Source organism: Phyllobates terribilis, unplaced genomic scaffold, assembly GCF_046119375.1.
Source record: "Phyllobates terribilis strain yellow unplaced genomic scaffold, ASM4611937v1 Scaffold_12__6_contigs__length_324123572, whole genome shotgun sequence".
Classification (NCBI taxonomy): Eukaryota; Metazoa; Chordata; class Amphibia; order Anura; family Dendrobatidae; genus Phyllobates; species Phyllobates terribilis.
Window position 1 is genome coordinate 254347259 of NW_027362772.1, and position 27053 is coordinate 254374311.

Here is a 27053-nt window from a genome sequence, read left to right on the forward strand (position 1 = left end):
TGCCTGGAGGTGACAGGCTATGTGTGAGTTTGCAGACGCTCCCTGGCAGTGACAGTCTGTGTGTGAGTTTGTAGACGCTGCCTGGAGGTGACAGGCTATGTGTGAGTTTGCAGACGCTCCCTGGCAGTGACAGTCTGTGTGTGAGTTTGTAGAGGCTCCCTGGCGGTGACAGGCTGTGTGTGAGTTTGGAGAGGCTCCCTGGCGGTGACAGGCTGTGTGTGAGTTTGCAGACGCTCCCTGGCGGTGACAGGCTGTGTGTGAGTTTGCAGACGCTCCCTGGCGGTGACAGGCTGTGTGTGAGTTTGCAGACGCTCCCTGGCGGTGACAGGCTGTGTGTGAGTTTGCAGACGCTCCCTGGCGGTGACAGGCTGTGTGTGAGTTTGCAGACTCACCCTGGCGGTGACAGGCTGGGCTGTAGCCGGCAGTAGGAGTCACGCTCGGATCCCAGGGAGGCAGCTGTGTCCCCGGCATTGAGCCGTGTGATCCGTCGGTGCCGCCGTCCCCGATCTCTGCTGGATTGATGCTCTAGTGTTGGGATCTTGTCCTCTCTATGCAGCATCGCGGTGAGCGCCCCTGATCCTCCTGCCTCCTCCGCATCATCCTGCTGCTCCGCATCCTGCAATGCACTGAGCACCGGAGCCGCAATCATGACCGTGGATTTCGAAGAATGTATCAAGGATTCTCCCCGATTCCGGTGAGCAGAGTATGGATCTAGTTGATCACAATGATCTGTTACCAGTGACATTCACATGGGAGAACCGTGTACACTGCGGGGCGTCTGCTGTGCGGCATCTGTATACCGAGCAGTGCGATATAGATAGATGTGTGTGTATATATATATATATATATATATATATATCAGTCCATCATACAAATCTAGTGTATATTTTATATATATGTAATTATATATATATATACTGTATGTGTGTGTGTGTGTGTATATATATATATATAATATGACACAGAAATGTTTCTCTAGCTAGCTATATCTCCTTGTCACTGTGCTGCAGGTTGTATTGATCCGTCCTATATATTATCCATCACTTACATGTTTGCTCATTGCTGATTTTGACCCCTAATCTTAGGTGTGCCCGCAGTCGCCCGGTATCCTATTCCCGCTACATCCGTCATGTGCACAGGCAGCTGAGATATGGGGGGATCTCTTTGATGGTGGTCACTTAAGATTTTTTATTTTTTCCCATATTGTACCTCTCTGGCAGAGCGGTAGATGCAGGACCCCGTCCCCTGCTGCTGTGGGTGGAGGGGCTCTGGGGATTCCCATAGAAGTGGATAGGAGCTCAGTGGTGGGCGCAGGTCAGGGCCTGGTCCTGGAGGTAGATGCAATCCCTTGCGGCTCACAAAGCTGGATGATGACTAGAATTACTCGCAGGTGAACTTTTCAAGTGGAAACCACTCCAACTTTCTGGAACCTTTTGGACGAGTTTTGCATTTATTGAAGGATTTCTTTGCAGCCTTTTGATTGGCCGGATTCCATCAGGATCTGTTTCAAAAAAGTTGCATGCACTTTTTTTTTTTTTTTTTTTTGTAGGGGTTTTTCAAACTCTTTTCTGGGGGGAAAAAAACACAAAAAAGTGGATTTCCTAAAGAAATTAATTGCAAGAGTTTTCCAAGCTATTTTGAAGCTTGTGTCGCGGGATCCACTCCAAAAAAAAAACTCCTCTTGAGCATAGCCTTGGGACCTGTCCGTGCTGATCGGATTTTCCGTCTAGATTAGATCCCCAACGCTGGGGATCTAGATTTTATCAAAATCCGTAGTAACTTGACCAGCGCTGCGGATTTTCTCCATGGATTTTACGTTTTTCCATTGAATGGGTGAAATCTGCTGTAAATTCTCAGCATTTCCGTGCTGATTTTGCCTCTGATGACGTCCACTTAGCCCATATTTCCTCCTCTATTATGGATACCAGTCCCGAACTGACCGCAGCATCACTGGGATCTATGACGGTGCTGGTTCTGGTCTGAAGACCCACAGTTAGTTTGAAACTGGCTCTTGAGGGTCATTTTATAGTTTAGGGCCCAGTGCTCTGTTCCAGCCCTTCTGACGATGTGACGGAGACCCTCTTGGCGGGGCTCGCACATATGGACTTGGTTTGGAGCAGTGGATCCCCCCATCCTTTTTGCGGAAAGATGTTTTTCAGTGAAGTGGAAACTAAGGTCATCTCTACATCCAGAATGAATTAGCGGCCGTGGATGTGTAGAGGCAGGAGGAATTCCAGGAAGCGATGAATGATGACTTATGAAATGTTAATATCGCTGATGCCTGACCCGATAGGATCCCGCTCGTGTATCCCGACCCATGGAAGCGATCTCGCTGACGGGGGCAAAACCTTACTGTATATCATTGCGTCAACTCCATTCCTTCAACCTTAAAGGGATTGTACACAAGAATAGGGGTCCTGAGTCTGTTGGACCCTTGTTCTCGTGGTCCAATAGGCTCCAATAATTATCCCATGGTGAGTTGCGATCCTGGTACAACAGCTTTAAAGAGCATATGCCGCTGCCCCCAACATGACTCTTCCAGTAATCGCCTGCATTTTCTGTATAATAAAATTCTGCACCGTGTTTTCTCACAACTTCGCATTGTGCCGTTCCTCTCTTGTTCCTCTTGGAAATGAAATTGACATCTAGGTGATACCAGGCGAGTTATTTCCCTGCAGGCTGTCGCTGTCCGATCCACGCTGAGCGTGAAAGAACATGCTCAATTGACAAGGGGAATGGTATTATTAGGATTTAGAAATTTTCAGGAGGAATAACAGAGGGGGCAGCTCAATGCAAAATTTTAAGAAAAGGTGCTCCAGGAAGAGTACAGATACTTATGTAAGAGCTGGCAAGTCCGCTTCTAATGGAAGGAGAGCATGTACTATGGCCACAGCAGAGAAACCCATGAAAATGCCATCACCAGAGCATTGATCTCTGCGTCCGCGGCTGCAGAGGGGACATTACTTATTTACATGTGCCCCTTCAAGTTTCATTTGCCACATCTGCTGTGTAAAGAAAGGATATGTACATAGCTCTGTCCATAAGGATGTGAACAAGCAGGGGGCGAGCACAGGTTCTCCCGTAGTCTGCTGTTCCGAAAATTGTATATGTCTGTCTGTCGGGGGTCTGCTTTCAAAGTTTTTCCCCAGTTAGTGCGTTATCCCTTCTCTGTAGGACCCCCAGTGATCGTGAGATCAGAGCTCTGCAGCGTAGGTGCTCATGCTTGGCCTCGCTCCACTCATTGTCTATGGGACAGCCAGGAATAGTGTAGCGCCGTCCTCTGCTGTCTCCATCAGTCCCATAGACAATGAATTAACTTTTTCTAGGAAAAGCCCCTTGATCCCCGGCGGTCTATCATTGATGCACAAGATACAATTGCCCCCATTTTAATTTTTTTTTTTTTCGCCTTTTCCTAATGACGTAAGAATCGGGAAGGGTCCTATATGTTGTAAGCTCGAGCATCTGTCTTCTACAGGCCCCTCTGACTGGCACTTGCGGGGGCACCATTGCTCCTATCGGTTTGGACAGGATGGAGCACGTGTCCTGCTATCAGCAGTGGGAGGATCGTGCTTTATCGTCCCTTTATATGCAATGTGATGTGGCGGCACTATTTAGGATGACGGCTCCGCCAGTCAGTCCTGCATTGAGTAATAGACATATTTTAGGTGTTGGTTGGATGCTGGACAATGGGAGCGCACATAGTAGGTGTGTGATCGTCTGCTACATGGAGTCTGGGCAGGGACTCGGCATAACCAGCTTGAGAGCTTTCCATGTATTATTCATGCAGGAACGCTCAGACAGTGTAAAGTGCAGTAAATCCCATAATGGTGGATTTTAGGAAGCACCGGGATGTTTTTTTTTTATATATGCAGGTGGGTTTGCATTTACTAGTTATGGTGGAAAAAAGCATCTCAGCATTAACCCTATTATCGTATCACCATTTATATTGTAATCCCATGTATTGGGATTAAGGGGTTAATGCCGCTGGTTGACTTTTTTTTTTTTTTTGGTGTCTTTTGTGCTTGCATTGTTTCATGGATCCTCCAGCGCACTCTGCTGTCTATGTGCAAATGAAGGGGAGCTCATCCTCTGAGAGGCAGAGGGAGCGAGCAAGAAGGGAAGGGGGGTTGGGGGAGACAATTTAGGGGCTTTCACGCATTTATATGTGTGTGATTATAAAGCAATAGGGGCTGGATTTGGGGGCTTTAAGATTTTAAGGGGATGACTTGCCCAATTTATAGCCTGCTGTGTATTTAATACATGTACTCAGTTCATGAGATATATATATAGATCTCGTGAACTGAGTACATGTATTAAATACACAGGAGGCTACAAATGAATGTAGCAAACGTTGTACAAGGTAACTTTTTGGGTTTCCTATGGTTGTCACACAGCTTTTAGCAAAATTTAAATGGGGTGAAGCCATAAACAGTATAGGTGATAAAGGTATGATCGGTAGGGGTCCGACTTCTGGGACTTCCACCTTTCATGAGAAAGTCTGAATGGAGCGCTAGTGAGCATGTGCGACCACTGCTTCAGTCACTGCCTATAGGAGCGGTGGTCGCACATGCTCACTGCTGCTCTGTGCACACAGGGGTATATGAGCCTTCCATTCTCAGGATTGGTGGGTGGTCTCTGCAGCTGGACCCCCACTGATCATATTGCTTATGGGAGAACCCTTTAAAAGGTGTTGTTTACGTTTTCTTATTTTTAAGGGTCAGAATGCTTTTAAAAATAGTAAAAAGCTTATATTCCCCTACCGGTCATCCATTGCTCCTCTTTTACGGCTTCTTGGGTCCGTCGCTGGTCCCCCCTTTTCCTCTTCTGGCCACCAGTGCTCGCACTAATTGGCTGCTGGAAGAGGAAGAGCAGTGGGTATTCGAGGGTGATTACTTTTAAAAATAAAAGGAGTGTACAACCCCTTTAAGTAAATCAATATTGTAGCTGTCCATTCTTAGATCTACTGCTCTGCCTGTGTAAGTATAAAATACTTGCATTATACGTATTGTAGATGAACCAGAAGGCTCAGGATGAACAGTGTTATATCAAACTGCTGCCGTTTATGGAATTGTGGGAAATCTAATTGTGGGAATAAGATTCTTGTTCTAATTTGGATTCACATTTCTCCAAATTGTTTTATCTCCAAAAATGTTTTCCAAAAAGTAATTTCTGTAATCCTCACCCTATTTCTTTTAAGGATAAGTCTGTTAGATCAGGAAAATAATGAAGTGGTTACTTGGGATCAGTTTAATATGTTCAGGAACTGTCCTGATTGTCATGCTCCTTATTGGCATTCCTCCAGAACAATAGGTGCTGGAACTTCCTTTAACTTCACATTGATCCAGACATTTTCAAATGACCCTGAACTGAAAGCAAACCCTACTGTTAAGTCTGTATGTCATTTGACAGATCAGAGAACAGCGGTAGGACAAAGACCCACCCCCAATTACCTTAATCCATCTTCGCTTCTCTGCTGCTAGGGACGGATTACACTTGACAACAGGCATTGATTTGCACATTGTGTATTTATTCTATTATCATGCATGCTAAAATATTGTAGTTTTTTTCCAAAAAAGGTACTTATACAGGCCATTTGTGTTACCGTGGGTTATCCCCATTCACTTCAATGGGACTGAGCTACACTATTAACTCACATATTATGGACTGTTTTGTTTTTTTCCTTGTATGTCACTCCTTTAACGTTTAATTGTATATTTCCAATTTATTAAGATTTTTTTGCATCCAGACCCTATAATATTTCCATGACTGTACTATTCTGCAGCCAGTAGGAATATCACACCCATCATCCGACTAGTGCAAAGTATAATCAGTCAGTGTTACGCCTTTTACAACATGACCCTAGCCGCCAATTTTAGCAGAAACAGCAATAAAATGAGTGTGAATCTCCGTGTACACGAGGAGCGTACTGTAATCCGGTTTATGATGTAATTGGCATTAATGTAAAGACTGTAATCATGCGCGTATAAATGCTGCCTAGTGATGTCATCGTTCCCCCGTCACTAATCACCTGTATTACGGACGGCTCCTTCCTCTGTGCAAGCAGTTTATAAGGTTACACAACTCTCCGGGGATCTCACTTATTACATCATGGGAGGGAATAATGTTTAATTCCCATTCTTTGTCTTATGATGAACGGTAATTCAGTTACTAGATTTATCAGCTTGATCTGCTAAACTAGGGAACAACCATCTATTATGGGATGCAAAGACTTGGACCCTCTAAGAAAAGACCCTTGTGAGCTCTTGTGTCCGCTGACTCACAATGCAGAGTCTTGGGTTAACCTATGTGATACACCTTTATGAATAAACTTCTGCTTGTGATTGGTCTCTCCATGTCAGCAATTACAAGCAGGAGTCGGGGGAAGATGCATCATTTCGGATACAGTGGAGATTTTGCACACTCAGAAACAGGAGTGTTTTATAACTCTGCAGCTAATTATGAACTACTATAACTTTGCTCCCTTATAAAGCAGAAATATATAATTAGCTGCATAGAAGGATATACATACAGAGGAACAATGGTGTGGCTGGGTGGGGAGGGGAGGTGTCTGAGAGCTGCCTGCCTGGATGGATGGATTAGGCAGGTGATTTATACAAGAGATCGTTCACTGTGCTGATAGTCTAAAAATCTCATAACACACCTGTCCATAAGGTGGCAAAATGTATGGCTGTAATTGGGCAGGGATTTTTTTTTCTTATCCAGTGTGGAAAGTTATGAAACTTTGCAAATTGCTTTATTGGGAGATGTGCCTTCATTCTTGTGAAGAAAAATGCATGTAAGTGGTTTCCATGCCCCTGTTTTTTTTGGAGTCTGTTTGCCTGTTGTCAGCTGCACTGATATCAAGACTTACTCATTTGGAGTATTGATGATGGCAGTGAATGTCCTCATTTGGAGTATTGATGATGGCAGTGAATGTCCTCATTTGGAGTACTGATGATGGCAGTGAATGTTCTCATTTGGAGTACAGATGATGGGAGTGAATGTTCTCATTTGGAGTACAGATGATGGGAGTGAATGTTCTCATTTGGAGTACAGATGATGGCAGTGAATGTTCTCATTTGGAGTACAGACGGTGGCAGTGAATGTTCTCTTCAGGAGTACAGACGGTGGCAGTGAATGTTCTCTTCAGGAGTACAGACGGTGGCAGTGAATGTTCTCTTCAGGAGTACAGACGGTGGCAGTGAATGTTCTCTTCAGGAGTACAGACGGTGGCAGTGAATGTTCTCTTCAGGAGTACAGACGGTGGCAGTGAATGTTCTCTTCAGGAGTACAGACGGTGGCAGTGAATGTTCTCTTCAGGAGTACAGACGGTGGCAGTGAATGTTCTCTTCAGGAGTACAGACGGTGGCAGTGAATGTTCTCTTCAGGAGTACAGACGGTGGCAGTGAATGTTCTCTTCAGGAGTACAGACGGTGGCAGTGAATGTTCTCTTCAGGAGTACAGACGGTGGCAGTGAATGTTCTCTTCAGGAGTACAGACGGTGGCAGTGAATGTTCTCTTCAGGAGTACAGACGGTGGCAGTGAATGTTCTCTTCAGGAGTACAGACGGTGGCAGTGAATGTTCTCTTCAGGAGTACAGACGGTGGCAGTGAATGTTCTCTTCAGGAGTACAGACGGTGGCAGTGAATGTTCTCTTCAGGAGTACAGACGGTGGCAGTGAATGTTCTCTTCAGGAGTACAGACGGTGGCAGTGAATGTTCTCTTCAGGAGTACAGACGGTGGCAGTGAATGTTCTCTTCAGGAGTACAGACGGTGGCAGTGAATGTTCTCTTCAGGAGTACAGACGGTGGCAGTGAATGTTCTCTTCAGGAGTACAGACGGTGGCAGTGAATGTTCTCTTCAGGAGTACAGACGGTGGCAGTGAATGTTCTCTTCAGGAGTACAGACGGTGGCAGTGAATGTTCTCTTCAGGAGTACAGACGGTGGCAGTGAATGTTCTCTTCAGGAGTACAGACGGTGGCAGTGAATGTTCTCTTCAGGAGTACAGACGGTGGCAGTGAATGTTCTCTTCAGGAGTACAGACGGTGGCAGTGAATGTTCTCTTCAGGAGTACAGACGGTGGCAGTGAATGTTCTCTTCAGGAGTACAGACGGTGGCAGTGAATGTTCTCTTCAGGAGTACAGACGGTGGCAGTGAATGTTCTCTTCAGGAGTACAGACGGTGGCAGTGAATGTTCTCTTCAGGAGTACAGACGGTGGCAGTGAATGTTCTCTTCAGGAGTACAGACGGTGGCAGTGAATGTTCTCTTCAGGAGTACAGACGGTGGCAGTGAATGTTCTCTTCAGTTGTACAGACGGTGGCAGTGAATGTTCTCTTCAGTTGTACAGACGGTGGCAGTGAATGTTCTCTTCAGGAGTACAGACGGTGGCAGTGAATGTTCTCTTCAGGAGTACAGACGGTGGCAGTGAATGTTCTCTTCAGGAGTACAGACGGTGGCAGTGAATGTTCTCTTCAGGAGTACAGACGGTGGCAGTGAATGTTCTCTTCAGGAGTACAGACGGTGGCAGTGAATGTTCTCTTCAGGAGTACAGACGGTGGCAGTGAATGTTCTCTTCAGGAGTACAGACGGTGGCAGTGAATGTTCTCTTCAGGAGTACAGACGGTGGCAGTGAATGTTCTCTTCAGGAGTACAGACGGTGGCAGTGAATGTTCTCTTCAGGAGTACAGACGGTGGCAGTGAATGTTCTCTTCAGGCGTACAGACGGTGGCAGTGAATGTTCCCTTTCGGAGTACAGACGGTGGCAGTTATGGGTCATCTCCTGTCTCCTCCTCTGAGGGATCTGATTAGGGCGCAATTCAGACATCCATACAAATCTATCTGAGATCAAACCACAGTGCACGGACTGGCCGTAGGTCTCCTGACCCGAGCATGATATTTCTGTGCTATCCCGCTTGGGTCGGGAGTCCCGCGGCCAGTCCGTGTATTGCGGTTCGATCTCTGCCCAATTTTTACAGACGTCTGAATGCGCCCTTGTCACAAAAATCTTCTGCAGCAGCAGAACACACCGAGAGATACAGGTACTCAGCCTTTCACTGCCATCATCTGTACTCCAAATTTGTTCATACTGATACTAATACAGCTGAAGGCAAATGAACTGGGAAAAATCAGGGGTTTGGAAACCATTTACATGCAATTTTTTTTATTTTGTACAGGAGTGAAGACAATTTTCCTAATAAAGTGATTTATAATGTTTAATAACTTTTCATTCTGGATAAAATTCTTGAAAAAAATAACCTGTATTTGGCCTTAGCTGCATTACTTAGACCATCAAAAAGTCTACAAAAGTGGCTCTTTTAAAAAAAAAATAATGTTTTATTCCAGGACTTTTAATTTCAGGCTGGACAAATAGGTGAAATCAGGCATCCAATGTTCCTAGAAATTTGCAATGTCAGACATCAAGGTGGCTACTTTTATATAATCGCCCGCTCCCTTAAAACTCCCCCAAAAACAGAAGATCTTGTAGGAGAAGGAGTGACCCAGTTATCCATTCCTGTGATCTATGGGGATATTGGTGACTGTTATCGAAGTTGCCACCAAGCTGTGTACAAACCCTAAGTGGCATATTATTCTTTATCTTCCATGCCCATTACGGGTGGGCAGAATGCCCCTATAATCATCTGATGGTAAAGGAAGCGGCGTTGTATATATTAGAAGATGATTCATTCATTCCATTTTATATATAGAAATAGTATTAACAGTTTTAATCCTTTTTTTTTCTCCCTGTTTCAGCGGATTATGACAACAAGCCGGGAGATGTTCCCACTTCAAGGGCAAAAATGTAGAATCCTAAAGTAAATTTAATTTAAAGGGAACCTGGCAGGAGATTTGGGGTCCCGAACTAATTACATTACTGTGGGAGTTGTAAATGACAACTTTACTAAACTTGCCTTTCTGGACACAAATGGATTTTCCATCCACTGAGAAAGTCAGCTCTGAATCTTTATACAAGTACTCTGAGAGCGGGACGCGTCGCGAAGAATGCACCGATCCTTCTCGTTATTTCCTACCTATCACCGCCCCATGGGCCTTGTTGTCAGCTGGTCAGTGCAGGAGTTGACTTAGCAGCTCTATGATGTCAATCAGATCCTCGGGGGTGGAGCTATATGGGGAATAATACAGGGGATTGGTGTGCTATCCGGTAGTCAGCCCGCCCTCGCTGTGCTCTGTCTTCACTCCGGCAATGCATAAGGAAAAATTCTCAACAAAATCTGCATATAACTGGGGCAGATTTTGTATATGTGGGATACAGTATCACAAGCTGGACCAATAGGGGAGACAAGGAGGTGGATAAATGAATTTCACGGCCCCCGCGTTAAGTATTGACTCCAGCAGAAGGCAGGCATTGTTTATGATGCCTTTACTCCATCCGAGAAGGGAAGTCATTATGTATACCCCCCCAACCCCATCCCCTGCACAGTACGACTTGTCTGTTGCACTATATATTTGTATTCTAAAAAAAAAATAGTATATACCATACAGCAAGCAATTAAGTAAATAACATAGGGTTCTTAGTTAACGTCGTTTTGATCAAAAAAGCATAAAAAACATCTCACCATGACAAGGTGACCCAATTGGGACGGTCCCAGGTGTCTCTAGCATTAAAACCTTACCTTGTGTCAAATGGTGTCAATGTGTAGAAGGGCAGAGCAGGACACAAGGTAGGGTTTTAATACTAGAGACAGGCTAGGACCGTCCCGATGGGTCACCTTGTCGCAGTTGGATGGCTTTTATGCTCTTTTGACCAAAATAGTGATAAGTAAGTACCCTATGTTGTTAACATGTACTATGCTATTCAGTGTATATGCTCTTTTTTTTGTGAAATGGCCACACTGTGAACGTGCTCTTACACTTTGTACTTATACCAGCTTATAGTCTGGCTCATTTATTTGGTTTTGCTATATACTTGTATTCTCAATAATCTAACCATTGCTGGAGCTTATTTTCTCTGTACACTAAATTCCTCTGTTATTGTTCCTGGAAATTGTGATGAAATTATTGATGATTGAGCATTATTATTTTCCTTGTCGGTGCACTTTTCTTTATACTGACTCTGAAACTGTCTAATCAGTAGTGACCATGCCATAGATGTAGGTACGGATACACGCTGTGGAAGAGTGAAATGGTAATGCCAATTCCAGGAGGAATAACAGAAGAGCGGTAAAATGCAAAGATACCAATATCTCTGTCCCTTCACGGGAAATGCGAGTATTTACTAAAACAGACTCGTCAGGAGGGGTGACTGGCTTCTAATATATGTATTTTAATTGTTAGAAACTTAAAGGGGGTATTCCGGCCTTAAGAAGCTATCGACTAGTTGCTAACAATCAGAACCACCATTGTACAACCTGCTGCACTTTGGCCATTGTCTTTAAGGCCAGGGTGGAACAGAGGACATATGCCCTCGTATCGGTGGTCGCGGGGTCTCCAACGTTCATTTTGCTTCATTCCACTCATTTTCCTAATCAGTCATTGCAGGTAATTACATGGAGGGGCTTTTCCAGGAGGCCGCGATTCACATAAAGGGTCTCCTTGGCTGCAGGTGTGGCAGATGGCATCCTCTCTGCAAGACTGAGCATTTGCATCTTATGAATGACACGATCTATTCAGACCGGGACGTTTTCTTTTAGTCTTTGTTGTAAGAGGCACTAGGCGAGGCCGGCGTTCCCTGGTCTGTACGCGGCTCGATCAATGAGTGCGGGCTGCAGCATATAACGCTCTATCCAGTGCGCCAATGTCATCCATGCCCTGTACTACAATATATACGGTACAACCTGGTTGTCTTGATCGGGTGATGTTTGTGCGAATGACTTTATATACCAGTGATTATGGTAAAATCCGAAATTGGTTCACAGCGACTATTCACGCAAATCGTTTTTATGTAAAAGTTTTGTCACCCATTGGCAAATTTTGCTGAACTTATTTCTTCTGTAGCTGCGATTTTTCATTTATAAAGTGCATTTTTATGATTTTTTTTTTTCTACTATGTCTCACTGATCTTAGCAAAAAACGTGAAATATCACAATATGTGCATGTCACTGCATGAAAAACTGTAGTGGCACTTTTCCAAAAATCGCTGCCCCTAAAACCACTACCCTAGAAAAACATGGCTGCTTTATTAGTAGAAAAATAGCGACAAATCCATCCATGTTTCCATTGATAAACTATTCTTAGGAAGATCATCAATATCTGATCATGACACAGTGCCGTACCTTGTGTTGTGTCCACGAATTGTACTGCAGCTTTCTTCCTTTTATTTGAAAAAGACAGCTGCAGTACCAATCATGGCCACTGCAGAATGAATGGCGCTGTGCCTATTCCAATTGTCTCCTGCCAATCCCATTGATCAACTGATTGAAAGGGCTGCTGGTCACTGGAACTGACACAGCGCCGTACATTGTGTTGTGGCTATGAATGGTACTGCAACTTTCTCTTTTTTTATTTGATCCATCCCATACAATCATCTGATTGTGGAGGTGCCAGGAGTCAGATCCCTATGATCTGATATTGATTACATATCTTGAAAAAAATGCTAAATTTCAAGAGACCCAATTCCAATAATATTAATATTTTTAGAATTTTTGACTCTTATGTCAATCACTCCGTATTGTATGTGCGATCAGTCGTTCCATTATCCCGCGCATTTTACACCATTCATTATCCCATGAAGGAGCTTACAGAGCAAACACACAAACCTCCTTGAGTCTTGAAATACCTGTTCTAGGGAGAGACAATCAGACCCACGCACTGACTGCTCAGGTCACGTGACTTGTGGGACAACGCGTTTCATCACTGGTTTCATCCTCAATAACATTGGGAGATTAACTATTTGCAAGTCTTATTTAATCTCTTCAAGCAGAATATTTTTTTAATTTTTTAATTTTTTTTTATTTTGCAATGCACTCAGGTACTTCGGGGAAATTCACTAAATCTGGATTAACTTTACATTTGTGGCTGTGACAGGGCTTCTGCATAAAGTCCTGAAAACCTGGAATTATACAGAACCCCAGTTAGAGACTTTGTGCTCCGTTCGGTGACTGTTCACGCAGGGGATGATTTTTTAGGTGGGCAGAAAAGATCAGAAACTGCTGGAACAGAGGCCAGATGGAGCACAAAGTGACTGTGCCTCATTATAGTGAATGGCAAAGTGGAGATTATCATGATGTGCGGGCTGCTCTCACAGAAAGGATGAGATCCAGAGAATCTAAACCCGTTTTTTTCATACCAACGCGTTTCAGCATCTTTCTCAAGGTAAAAAAAACAAGTGTCACACGATTCGGCACCGAAACGTGTTGGTGAATTAAAAAAACCTTGCTTATACTCTCCGGAGCTCCTCCTTTCCAAGCAAGGTTTTTTTTATTCACCAACGCATTTCGGTACCGGACCCCGGACCTTGTGACACTTTTTTTTAAAATTTTTTTTATTTTATTTACCTTGAGAGGCTCTGAAACGCGTTGGTATAAAAAGCCTGGTTTATACTCTCCGGATCTCATCCTTTTTTTGTGAGTGCAGCACGCACATTGTGATAATCTCTGCTTTGCCAAACTATCTGAACAATGCTCTCCTCCAACCATGGCACATCACTCTTCTACAGGTGTTGTTTCCTTACACAACCCTTACAGGTGAGCGCCATCCTCACCCCCATCTTGCTCCTTACAGTACTACCCTATCTGTGCGCATTTGTCTGGTCCAGATCTTCCCTCTTTATAGCGAACCTCTCCTTTGGGGGATTTGTACAATTCCCGTTTTTCCGGACGGACTTCAGACGGAAACCCCTATAGAGCCGCAAACTTTTTATCCAAACCTAATGTGAACATACTTTAAGACTGCACTTGAGATAGCGGTCGGCCATGACTGGCTCCTTCATACACTTGACCTCTGAAAGTGGCTTCAATGGAGAAAAGGGGGAAAAAAGAAGATATCAGACATCTCGCATGGTGGATTTTCTGCCCGGAGAGCAAGTCGCTTAATAAGTATCCCCCATAAGGGGGATCCATAAAACCCTTCGGTTCAGGTTGATTTTTCTATAGGGGCCCTCACTAATTTACATTTGTCCTTGAGTAACAGCTTTAAAATTATAACATAATGGGTAATGGAGACATTTCTACAAAGAAATCTACAGATCTTGGATAATATCATAGTTAGTGGCCGCCTTTCCACAGAGGATGGACTACGGAGCAGTATAAATGTTTCTCTGGCATTAAAGTTGACTGTGACTTCACGCTGTAAAAGATTTTTGCAATGTTCTTCACAATTCTAATTTCTTTTCTCATAAAATCCGTCAATGTGAGCAGAATAGACAGAAAATTATATATATTTAAAGCAAACTTCTCTGGCGTGCTGCTTCCCTGGGGACACAAACTAGGAGAGACACTGAGCCGTGAGGGTCCTTTTTGAAATTAGCCAGTATGGGATTTTTAACTTGCGCAGCTCTTAAAACTGACTTTCACTGTAAATTCCTGTCTTGCCCCGAGCATTCGAGAAGGTTTATACTGTTCACTTCATAGTGTATGATGACACCACGCCAACAAAATCCTCCTGTCTTATGTAGACGTCTCACGGACCTCACCGAGGCTCGGAGCAGATGACTGGGAACGGATTCAGGAAATCGCAGTATTCTGCAACTAATCAGCGGAATTGGTTGTCACTAGATCTTATCGTTGAGTTATGGATGTGGTGTTTCTGCGATCTTTGGGTAATGTAGTCATCATAATGTAAAATACTTCTTCACTCCTAGATAATTATTGGCTGATGAGAAGATTTGTTAAGCTTTCCCAATTAACGTGTAAACGTTTCTGATCCGGGTAAAAGGACAATGGAGACAAAGCTCAGTCTGACAGCCATATAAGTCGGACCGCAATGCTCAGACTGGCTGCAGCTCCCGACCTGGGCCTGACTGATACATAGAAGTATATGAAGCTGTCACGCTCAGGTCGGGAGAGCCACCGGCCAGTCCGAGCATTGCGGTCCGATCTCAGTCCAATTTTTATACAGCTGTCTAACTGCTCCCTAATACTCATTCTTGGCAGCACATTGTCCTGTCTAAACAGGGGGATATGCCACCTATAAGTAAAATATTGTACACGTACATAACAATCAAACTAACGATCGTTCTGGGGGCATGGAAGTACGGTCGGCTGGTCTAAACTGGCCATTTAACGACCATAGATCGGCTTGCAGTTTTTGTCAGTGGAAGCCACTTCAAGAAACGTCCTTTTTTGGGGGAGTTTTTTTTCCAAAGCGTTTTTGGGATTGTGTGGTTTTTTTTTTTTTTTTTTTTTTTTTTTTTTTTTTTTGGTCCTTCCCACTCAAACGTCTTTTAAAAGCGAACCTGCTCCAAAAGACTCCTTAACAAACTATATTTGCACATGCCTTAAGGAGCACTCCACGGAGAACTGACTCTGTTATGTCTAGTCTGGGACCTCAGAGGACGAAAGTGACTATTTTGGGTGTTGTACATGTACTATGGATAAATGTTGGTGGGCTCAAGCTAAAATTGCACCAATTACACTGTTACTTGGGAAAGGAAAATAGAGGTTTGATTCTTCTGGATAAGAGGGTTTAAAGGTGTTGTACAGGGCAAAAACATTAGTTAGCATAGCGAAGGACAGGCCATTGATAAGAGTCTCGAATGTCCAACACCTACAGTCATACATTGGTAGCCTATCCAATGGATGGAGTGCCAATATTTATGTTTCAGCAAACCCAATATCCTGTTTCTTTGTTTTTAATTTACGTAACTTATATTTAATGAGGTCAAAAATAGGGATATTTTTTATGAAATATTGAGATGAGGAAATATAATTTCGGGGTCAAAGTATACAGTAGGCTTCACATCTTGGGCTAAAGTCTTTTTTCATTTATAAAAGTTCCCCATTGTCTCAGATAATTGGATCGCTCCTGATGCCCCCAAAATAATACATACTCAACTTGGCTAAGCGTACATGCCTTGACCAATAAGTAAACCGCTGCCAGACATCTCTGAAGGCTTATTTCCCAGGAGCCCAATGGGATCGGCATTGAAATTCAACAACTAATCCTGCAGAAGGTTTTGGAGAGACCCAAGAGTATGGAGGCACCTTAGATGTTTGTCTAGTACTGCCAAAATCCTCTTGTTTGTCTTACTTTCATCTAATATGTGTGGGGTCCTTTACTTTCTTGATATATCATTAAACCATGTCTTGAGAGTCACATCAGTGTTTGACCAATAATGTCGCATTAGGAAGTCCTAGTCATGGTTATCACCAGTCTACTTCCAGGGTGGTGGGAGCATGACAAGTAGTCAAAAACTAAACCAAGCTAGATATGATTAGTTACATATATTTTTTTAAATTTCTTTCTTGTTTTTTATACTCTGTTATTTAGAACATAACTTTTAGCTCTTTTGGTTCCTCCTTTTATACTTGAGTTATACCGTGAGCTTTATACCACCGTGCAGTGTTCGCTACATAGACGATCTTTCTACATTGGTTTTAAGGAGCTTCAAGGAATATGTTTAGCATTGGGTTTGAGGAGACAGTTACTACAATATTACATCCTCTTTCCTTTTTTTTTGCACTTTCCACTAACACTTTTTTTTTTCTCACCAAAATTGTAGCACTTACGTAAATGCGTAGGAAGAAAGTTCTGGCCAGTGAATACAGTACTTTAATATTATCCTTTCATATTTGTACCCTGCCAATTCCTAATTCAATGTTTATAAGAAGATCTGGATAGGGTGTATTGTCATCATTGAGACGTGGGACGTTTTTTCTACTAATGTGGGAACTGAGAGAACATCTCCTGGCTCAGAAGAACCTAATGTACTTATCTCAGCACTTTTTAGTGGTGATATCATAGGGGCTAGTGAAAAAGGTTGTCTAGCATTGGAAAAACAAAATACCACTTTTTCCAAAAACTGTGCCACATTGGTCCACAAATTGTTTAGGGGTTTGCAACTCCACCTCATTCCCTTCAGTGGATCTAAACAGCAGTACCTGACCCAACTCTGTTTCTGGAAGCAAACAACCATCTGGTGGGTCCTCAGAGACGTATGTTTTGTTAGGTGCCATAAGAGGGCATCCAACTTCCGCCAAGGAGAAACGCCTCTCCAAAGGTTGGTGCATCGATCTACAAGCCTGTGTGGGTCAGCGGATGACCTCTCAGAGGTGCCGGGCTTGATGCGGGGGTGCTTGGAGAACTGAACAGAGAGAGAGTAGACAGGAAGGTCCATGCTTGTACAACCCCTTTAGGATACAGGTGAGAAGAAACCAGAGGATTCGGAGAAGACCTTCACTGATGCTTGTAGAACAGATCTCCTCCAGGTAGATATTCTTGGTCTATGCCCAGGGCCAGTAATGCAGCAGTGATGGCCAGTTGGCCACTACTTGGTGACTTTACTCTTAATTTTTAATTATCTGTTCACATAAAACCCTCTCAATAACCAATCTCTTGACTTGGCCATGGAACTTCTACTTGTCTATGCAAGAGAGGTTCAAGAGTAAATTATGGTGTAATGGTCAATCAGTGGAATGGAGGGTGATGACAACCCTCACAGACAGATAAACTAGGATTCTTTCTTCCTTATGTTGATTTGAAAACCTTATAAATCAACAGCAACCATAACTTTGTGTGAACATGCCATAAAAGGAAACAAATCCTTGATGACTCCCAAGTGCCGATCAGACAGGGTCAACCTGTAACCAAGTATTTATGTATACATTTACATAAGAATTTGTCAGTTCACTTCAAGAAAAAAATGTTAAGCTGCCCTTGAAGCTATCATCTGGAAATGCAGATTATTTCACAGCTCTTGCAGTAAAGAATCCTTTTTCGTTGCAGGAGATTGTACCTTTTTTTATTCTCCACCTATAATGGTGTCTTCTTTTTATTTTAATATGGTAATTTTTGTTTGAACAATCTATATTCCCTTCTATAATATCCAATTGAATGTTACTGTATGGTCTTTTGAAAACCAAGTGTCCCACCAGAAATTAGTACAACCACCACATGAAGTACCCGTAAGTGGCTCTGCATAGTCGTCCATCACTGTGGCACTAATCCAGACAGCGATTTAGTAATGTGATTGAATTCCATATGCTCCGGAGATGACTCATGCTGTGTAAGAATATCAGCATTTAAAGCCACGCTTGGCATCCATGGAGGACTTAACCCTTGCCTGCTTTACCTTCCCTACCCCAGAGGTTTAGCACCGCCGGAGGGGCCGATGATAACATCACATTGCTCAATATTTTTCTGTAGGGCTGATTCCATGATGTTTTATAGAAGCATAACAACTTCTGAGTCATCCCTGCGCACCCATCAACTTGTCAAAGTGTCTTAGGAAGTAAAAGCAAATCTATCTCCGATCTAGAATTCTGTCTTCTCCCATCTAGACGTCTTTGGGGGTTTGACCTCCGATTTCACAACTGGACTAAACGTGACGCCTCCGGTTATACCTCCTGACGCGCATATTCCCAGAGGGTGGAAAGGTTTGTGGAATTTTTCCTAAAGATTTATGTCAGTATGTCTTCATCCTTGGGCACAGTTTGGTATAATGAAAATAAAGTGCCCTATATTCACCCTCCCTGGGTCCACTAGTGAGTCTCTGACGCTGCTCCCTGTGTCTGGCCTAGGCTGCTGTGCTGGCGTCACATTGACAGCCAGTGTTGACTGAACACCCCTATTCAGCACCTCTGAGCTCACTGATTGGTTGAGCCGCAGACTTCACGCAGACATCCGGTGGACTTGGGGACGGTGAGCACAGCTCCTTCTTTTTTTTTTTTTTTACCAAACCGCACCCAAGGATGAAGATTAACAGGGGGACAACTTATGTATTTTTTTAAAACTTGTTAATGTTGTTTTTTTCATAGTACAATCTGTATTAAAAAAATTGAAATCTTAGTTTTCACACCAGCCACCGGGGGGACTTCGATTATATAACTTCCTGTTTCAGGAAACAACACATGTACATAGCCACAATTGTCGGATACTGACCCTATCTTTTGTATTGCAGCATCAAATGAGGGTCATTGTGAAGGGAGAGGGAGGAGGTGAGACATCGCCTATTGTGATTGGTGGATCCTGTTATCAGCTGTGTATAGAGGTGTTACCTGTCATTGTAATCCTGCCTCTGATGATAAGGAGGCTGCTGAAAACTCTTCATCAAAGGACAGGAAGTTTGGCCTGATTTTAACAGTAGGTCATTTTCTGATGTTAGCTTCCCTTTTAAGTTGAAGACCTGAGGACTAAACCACCAGATGGAAAACTCGGGTGTCGGGACAGTTTATCCCTAGTTACCAGTCATGTTTTACATGAAATTGCTGCATTTACTTCATGAAGTTGCCCATCTCTGCTTTATTAAATGTATTCTTTAGAAAAATCTCATTAAGTACCGTATTTATCCATACACGTTAAAGTTGATGAAAATGAACGATTTCAACCAGTTCCTAACGAATTTTCAAAAGTGTGTATGGGCCAATGACCAGGATTTATTGCGATCCCATGACTTAAAGGAATTTTCTACATGTTCCTCTTTTGGCTATATTTTGGAAGAAATTGGTTCAAGGGAAATGCTTTGACATATTTCCTTTTAAATGTTCCAGACTGGGATTTATTCTGCCGCTTATTATAGGTTTTGTGTAGTCTTTCCATCTTTTTATAACGTTGGCCGGTGCTCTATATAGGTTACTATCTTATATTTAGAAATTCCTTCCTACTTGGAAGATGAATCACTGGCCGGAAACTTCTTGTGGTCAGTCCTCTGCTTATGGCTAAGGGCATTGTGGTTTGCCCATTACGGCATCTTTTCCAGAGTCGATTTACAGCTTTGCGTTGTCACTGTCAACGACTGTCTTTTGGCGGCCATGGTCTAATCGCTTCCCATCTGGAATATTAATGTTGAATGATCTTGTTAATGGCTACTTCCATAACTGTTAACCTCTTCATTTATTGCTAGCTTGCCATCCACTTCCCCAGAGGGCACACCAGTACTCCTCTCTGCCCATACCCAGTATAGGCACCATTCCTCCGGCGTTCCATGTGTCAAAAGTTGACCAAAGCATGAGTGAAGGGGGCTGGCTGACTGCCAATTTTAATAGCTAAGTCACCCCCCCCCCCCTTCTGTATATGCTCCAGAGAAGTTGATATTCCCAAAATATCAAATTATCCCCTATTAGATAAGAGGTAACATGCTGGTTGCTGGGGGTCTTGGCGATATTGGGGCTCTAGAACCCAGAGAACAAGGCTCTGCAGCCAGCCCCCTTCTGAATGGAGCGTAGATGGACATGTTTGACCTCCACTTCATTCATTGTCTATGGGATTGCCGAGTATAGCTCTCAGCTATTTCCGGTAGTTCTGTAGACCATTATTGGAGTCCAAGCATGCGCCCATCTTCTCCATTCTAACGGGGATCGAATTTCCCCTTTCGAACCCGATTAGTTGGACCACCACTGATTTTTACAATTTTTTTTTTTTTTTTACCCATCTTCACTGGAGAAGTCCTTTTTAAGCCAAAGTGGATTTGAAGGGAATGTGAACTATAAATGTAGGACTTGTATTTGTCCTCCTTGTTGGATCCACTTTTGGATTTGGTTACGTTTTTTTTTTTTTTTAACCATAAATTGAATAGGGGATGGAAACCCTTAGGCTCCAACCCTTTAAAACTGGGTGTAAGCAATGGCCCCAAATGTGTGACTAGTGGGAATCTACACCGGATGTCCAAGACTGATTTATGACGATGTCTTCATTTAAAATTTTTCCCCAAAATGCTCACTTTTAATGCAAAAAAAAAAGTTGGAAAATTTTGAGCAGCTAGTAAGAAAGTCCCTTTTAGTATCCAAAGCCTTGAGAGGTTCCCGGGACAGTGACACCATCTGCTCCAGTGCTAATCTGGCTCTGATTAACCCCTCTTACTGTATATCTTATAGCTTTATTTCCAGTATTTGCCTGCCAGGAATATGCCAACCACGTGCCATCCCTCGCCTTATTGTGTCGCGCCTCTTGGCTGGCGCATCTGTTGACAGTAAGAGGAGGCTCTGGGACGCGAGTCAATAGGCCCTTACATTTGTGTTTAATCATGCAGCTCGGCGTGTACTGAAAGATTATATAACTATTATGTATGACTGAACATCGTGATCCTCCTGTAATTACCGGCTGATCAGACCTCATGACCATGGTGATGACCTCCCGTGCGCCACTCCCTAACCGATGACTTCAAGGTTCCTTGTCTTTAATTGTATGATGAGCATTCTGCGCTCACTAATTTTGTGGACATCCATTTCAAGTTCCCATTAGATTAATGCATCCATCCTTGGTTGCCTCAATGAAGCCTACAGAGAGATTCCCAAAATTGAAAAGGGTTTTCAACAGTAAAGCTCCTACTCATGAATGGTCACTTTCCATGAAAGGGGTTGAAAGTTAGTTGGATAGGGGATAACTTCGGGATTGTTGGGGATCCGACCACTGGGACAACGACCGATCCAGAGAACTCCAAATGAATGAAGTGATTGTCAATTGTGCTCAACTCCAATCCCCAATGGACTTGGGGATAACTTTCAAACTTGAGAATTTTATGAGAGTTAAGGGAATAAACAAACACAATCCTGCCGCTATGATCTAGGGCAGGGATGTCAAACTCAAACACACAGAGGGCCAAAATGAAAAACGTGGTCAAAGTCGCGGATAAGCCAGTATACAGTATAATGGGCCTCACACAGTCCTCCATACAGAATAACGGGCCCCACATAGTACTCCATACAGTATAATGGGCCCCACATGGTCCTCCATACAGAATAATGGACCCCACATGGTCCTCCATACAGAATAATGGGCCCCACATGGTCCTCCATACAGAATAATGGACCCCACATGGTCCTCCATACAGAATAATGGGCCCCACATGGTCCTCCATACAGAATAATGGGCCCCACATGGTCCTCCATACAGAATAATGGGCCCTACATGGTCCTCCATACAGAATAATGGGCCCCACATGGTCCTCCATACAGAATAATGGGCCCCACATAGTCCTCCATACAGAATAATGGGCCGCACAAAGTCCTCCATACAGAATAATGGGCCCCACATAGTCCTCCATACAGAATAATGGGCTCCACATAGTCCTCCATACAGAATAATGGGCCCCACATAGTCCTCCATACAGAATAATGGGCCCCACATAGTCCTCCATACAAAATAATGGGCCCCACATAGTCCTCCATACAAAATAATGGGCCCCACATAGTCCTCCATACAGAATAATGGGCCCCACATAGTCCTCCATACAGAATAATGGGCCCCACATAGTCCTCCATACAGAATAATGGGCCCCACATAGTTCTCCATACAGAATAATGGGCCCCACATAGTCCTCCATACAGAATAATGGGCCCCACATAGTCCTCCATAGAGAATAATGGGCCCCACATAGTCCTCCATACAGAATAATGGGCCCCACATAGTCCTCCATACAGTATAATGGCCCCACATAGTCCTCCATACAGAATAATGGGCCCCACATAGGGGTGGTGGTTCTGGTGTTGCGGGCCAAATATAATCACCCTGGTGGCCAGAGTTTGGCATGTATGATCTAGGGGTTCTTAGGCTGAGTCCTCATGGATCACACATAAGCCAGGGCTGCACAGTGACTTTGGCAGTGATAGTCGCCTAATGCAGGTGGAAAAGCATCCAATTGCTTCTGACTTTTTGCTTGCCAGTCTCACAACACGTCCTCAGTCGCCTGCTTTGTTCTGCGATATAGCGGCAGTATAAGGCCAACTTATCGTGGCCGCGTAGCCCCGGCCTAGATATTCAATGTATAGTCTATAAAAAAATTAAAAAAAAAACTTTTAAGCAATTGTCTGCAATCTCACCGTCCTCAGTTATTGTGCAACTACAACTCCCAACATGCCCTAACACTTTGCCACGTTTTTGAATTTTGTAAACTATTTTTTCCCATTACATGGTTTATTTCTCCATCATTGTTAAGTTAATATAACTTTTAATAGTACTTTTACATTAGTGTTCCCTTCCTATTTCAGGAGGTTCCATACCTGCCTCCGGACACCTGCGGATACTGAGATTTCGGATACTCTCTCTTATGCTCCGTAGTTTGGGACAACGTGTTCTCATCTTTTTTTTCCCATATCTTCATGGTTTTGGTTTCAGGGTTGCATGGCAGATCTGAGCACAACTAAATGCCGTTGCAAATTAGCTTCCAAAAATAGATATTTTCTGTGGTTCTTTTCAAATAAACCTCTTCACAAAAAAAGAATGTTGAAGCAGAGCCGCACCCGTGGCATTTTTAGGGTCCTCGCAGTTCAGCGCGGACAGTCGGAGTCCTCTTTATAGCATGCTGGCAGTATAGGGGTTACGCTGTTGTCAGATGTCTGGCATTGCTGGAATGGTCCTGGGGGTCAGAGGGGAATAAGTTTATAGTGCATTTCCTGAGTTATGATGACCATCGAATGGCCGCATTGTACTTCATCTCCAATAGCTCAGGGGATTTGTCCATATTTCCCCCCTCCCTCTATCCTCCTATTAATGAGATCCCACTTAAAAGATCGCTGTCTCCCTGATTGCACCCCTCCTCCCCTCCTCTCCACCCTAACTTGGCAGGACATGAGTTATAATGGTAGCATTCCTGGAGAATAGAAAGATCATTGTAACAGCAGCAGAGATGAAAATCACAAATACTTTTTTTTCCCCCCTCTAGGAGGCATGGAGATTGTAAAACACGTATAATCTTGTGGGATCCTTAAAGGGCCCCCGCCATTTGTAACCATACCGGAGGCATTATCATAGCTATTTCTTGGTTATCACATAAGATCTGTTGGGTTTAATTCATGAAATCTGGAATTTAAGATGTCCCTGTTGCAGATTTCAGCTTTCAGCAGAATCTTCATCTGCTATCTGCTCAACACAGTCCCTCCAAAGCATAAGCCTGCAGCTGTTCTACACTCCAGCAGTCCCTATAATCATTAACAGTACAGTATTTCTTTTTTCATCCGGTTTTGTGTACGGGGTAAGATTGAACAAAGATGATATTGAACCTACTGGGCTTCAAACAAGTCTATGCGTTGGAGCGGCTCCTTCTGACAGACCGCGATGGCTTGCTGAGCCATTAAGCACATTGCATGCAGCGTGCTGTGGTTCCTTCCAAAATAGTTATTATTTAAGGATTTCCAAAATGATCTAGAATCGGCACCACATATGTGCATTGTATTTGTCTGCTTTTGCACATTAAAGGGGTTTTCCAAGCTGCTTATACAGATTAACTATTCTTAGGATAAGTCATTATCAGACCTGTGGTTGTCCGACACTTGGTTCTCCCACCGATTTGGCATTTTGCTGCTGCCAAGGTGGTCGGATTTATGTGTATACACCGCTCCGTACACTCTACAACTTCTCCGGTGTTGCAGCTTCGCTCCTTCTGAAGTGAATAGGAGCTAAGCTGTGAATCGAAGACTGGTCGCTACACAGCATGCTGGCTCAGGAGGATATATACACTGCTCAAAAAAATAAAGGGAACACTCAAATAACACATCATAGATCTGAATGAATGAAATATTCTCATTGAGTACTTTGTTCTGTACAAAGTTGAATGTGCTGACAACAAAATCACACAAAAATAATCAATGGAAATCAAATTTATTAACCAATGGAGGCCTGGATTTGGAGTCACCCACAAAATTAAAGTGGAAAAACACACTACAGGCTGATCCAACTTTGATGTAATGTCCTTAAAACAAGTCAAAATGAGGCTTAGTATTGTGTGTGGCCTCCACGTGCCTGTATGACCTCCCTACAACGCCTGGTCATGCTCCTGATGAGGATTCAGGTCTGGGGAACGGGCGGGCCAGTCCATAGCTTCAATGCCTTCATCTTGCAGGAACTGCTGACACACTCCAGCCACATGAGCTCTGGCATTGTCCTGCATTAGGAGGAACCCAGGGCCAACCGCACCAGCATATGGTCTCACAATGGGTCTGAGGATCTCATCTCGGTACCTAATGGCAGTCAGGCTACTTCTGGAGAGCACATGAGGGGTATGCGGCCCTCCAAAGAAATGCCACCCCACACCATTACTGACCCACTGCCAAACCGGTCATGCTGAAGGATGTTGCAGGCAGCAGATCGCTCTCCACGGCGTCTCCAGACTCTATCACATCTGTCACATGGGCTCAGTGTGAACCTGCTTTCATCTGTGAAGAGCACAGGGCGCCAGTGGCGACTTTGCCAATCCTGGTGTTCTGTGGCAAATGCCAAGCGTCCTGCACGGTGTTGGGCTGTGAGCACAACCCCCATCTGTGGACGTCGGGCCCTCATACCACCCTCTTCACATGCACATTTGTGGCCTGCTGGAGGTCATTTTGCAGGGCTCTGGCAGTGCTCCTCCTGTTCCTCCTTGCACAAAGACTGAGGTAGCGGTCCTGCTGCTGGGTTGTTGCCCTCCTACGGCCCCGTCCACGTCTCCTGGTGTACTGGCCTGTCTCCTGGTAGCGCCTCCAGCCTCAGGACACTACCCTGACAGACACCGCAAACCTTCTTGCCACAGCTCGCATTGATGTGCCATCCTGAATGAGCTGCACTACCTGAGCAACTTCTGTGGGTTGTAGAGTCCGTCTCATGCTACCACGAGTGTGAAAGCACAACCAACATTCAAAAGTGACCAAAACATCAGCCAGAAAGCATTGGTACTGAGATGTGGTCTGTGGTCCCCACCTGCAGAACCACTCCTTTATTGAGTGTGTCTTGATAATTGCCAATAATTTCCATCTATTGTCTATTCCATTTGCACAACAGCATGTGAAATTGATTATCAATCAGTGTTGCTTCCTAAGTGGACAGTTTGATTTCATAGAAGTTTGATCCACTTGGAGTTATAATCTGTTGTTTAAGTGTTGCCTTTATTTTTTTGAGCAGCGGTACATCCCACCGTCTTCTGAGCAGCAAACAACTCCTCAGGTGTTGGACCACCCCTGACCTGATTTTTCATGACCAATCTAAAGGATGGGTCATCAATACTGTAAGCCTGGAAAACTCCTTTAAGGTTCCCATACACCTTGGTTAGCTGTCTGCTTCAGCTATCTCTCCTAACTCTTCTGCGCTGCTCCAGTGGGCATCGCCGTCCCCGGAAGCGATGTCACAGGACCGCTAAAACCTTTGATTGGCTGCAGCGCATCATCAAAGATCATCATCCGATGATGCATTGTTCCATTCACTCAACCACTGCAGCCAATCAAGGCTTCAGCAGTCCAGTGATATCCAGACTGTGCAGTCCTCGCTTCTGGAGCTGGTGATGCCCACTGGAGCAGCCTGCACTGCTGACAAGCATGTGTCTGTTTCTTATTTTAGGACAGGGATAAGGTTTGAATATACATATTATATACCATAAAAGCTGAAACCTTCACCACCGGACCACTAGTCACCACCGGACACTAGAAGAACCGAATATTAGGAAGTGATGTGAATATCAAAACTCGGTCACTTGAAGCCATTCATCACCACCTTACAAGCTCTTTGTCATAGGGCGGGGGGTGAAGAGCACATCCAAACTCAGAAGTCATAAGGAAAATATTTCTGCAGTCACGCTGAATAGGCGGCCATCGGAGAGCACAGCTGGGAACAAGGTTTATGTATATGTAAGGGGTGGGCATAGGAAGGAATATTCTACCCCAGGGGAGGTAATTGAAGGAGGTGAGGCCTCCTCATCTGCCGCAAGATTGTTTTCTTATTGTGCGAATGTTATTTTTGGATGGAAGACTGCGCCTCCCATCGGTGCACACCCTCCATCTCTATCTCTCGGAGGCTCAATAGCCATCATTGTCCTCCTCTCCGTACGCAATCGTGCCTATGGGTTTTTTTCTGTTGATGTAGAGGGGCTACCATTATAAAACTTGACCCCTATCAAACAGACATTAAAATATTGTTCACGAGTCAGGACGGGAAGACATAATGCATCTTCTGATGGAACCAAAATTCCACAGGGAAAATCATTCACATCTCAGCAAATACTGGACCTCATTTATCAATAAAAGCCCCACGTTCTCCCGAA

At 44.0% G+C, this 27053-nt stretch overlaps 1 protein-coding gene across 1 annotated transcript in view; it reads left to right on the forward strand.

The window, feature by feature from the left end:
• The first annotated feature begins 308 nt into the window (after positions 1-308).
• Positions 309-27053, forward strand: part of ACAP3 (ArfGAP with coiled-coil, ankyrin repeat and PH domains 3) — a 138479-nt gene continuing 111734 nt past the window's right edge. Inside the window, exon 1 of the mRNA XM_073656861.1 lies at positions 309-694. Within this exon, the coding sequence (XP_073512962.1) occupies positions 648-694 (47 nt within the window). The 5' untranslated portion in view covers positions 309-647. The remainder of the gene's footprint in view (positions 695-27053) is intronic.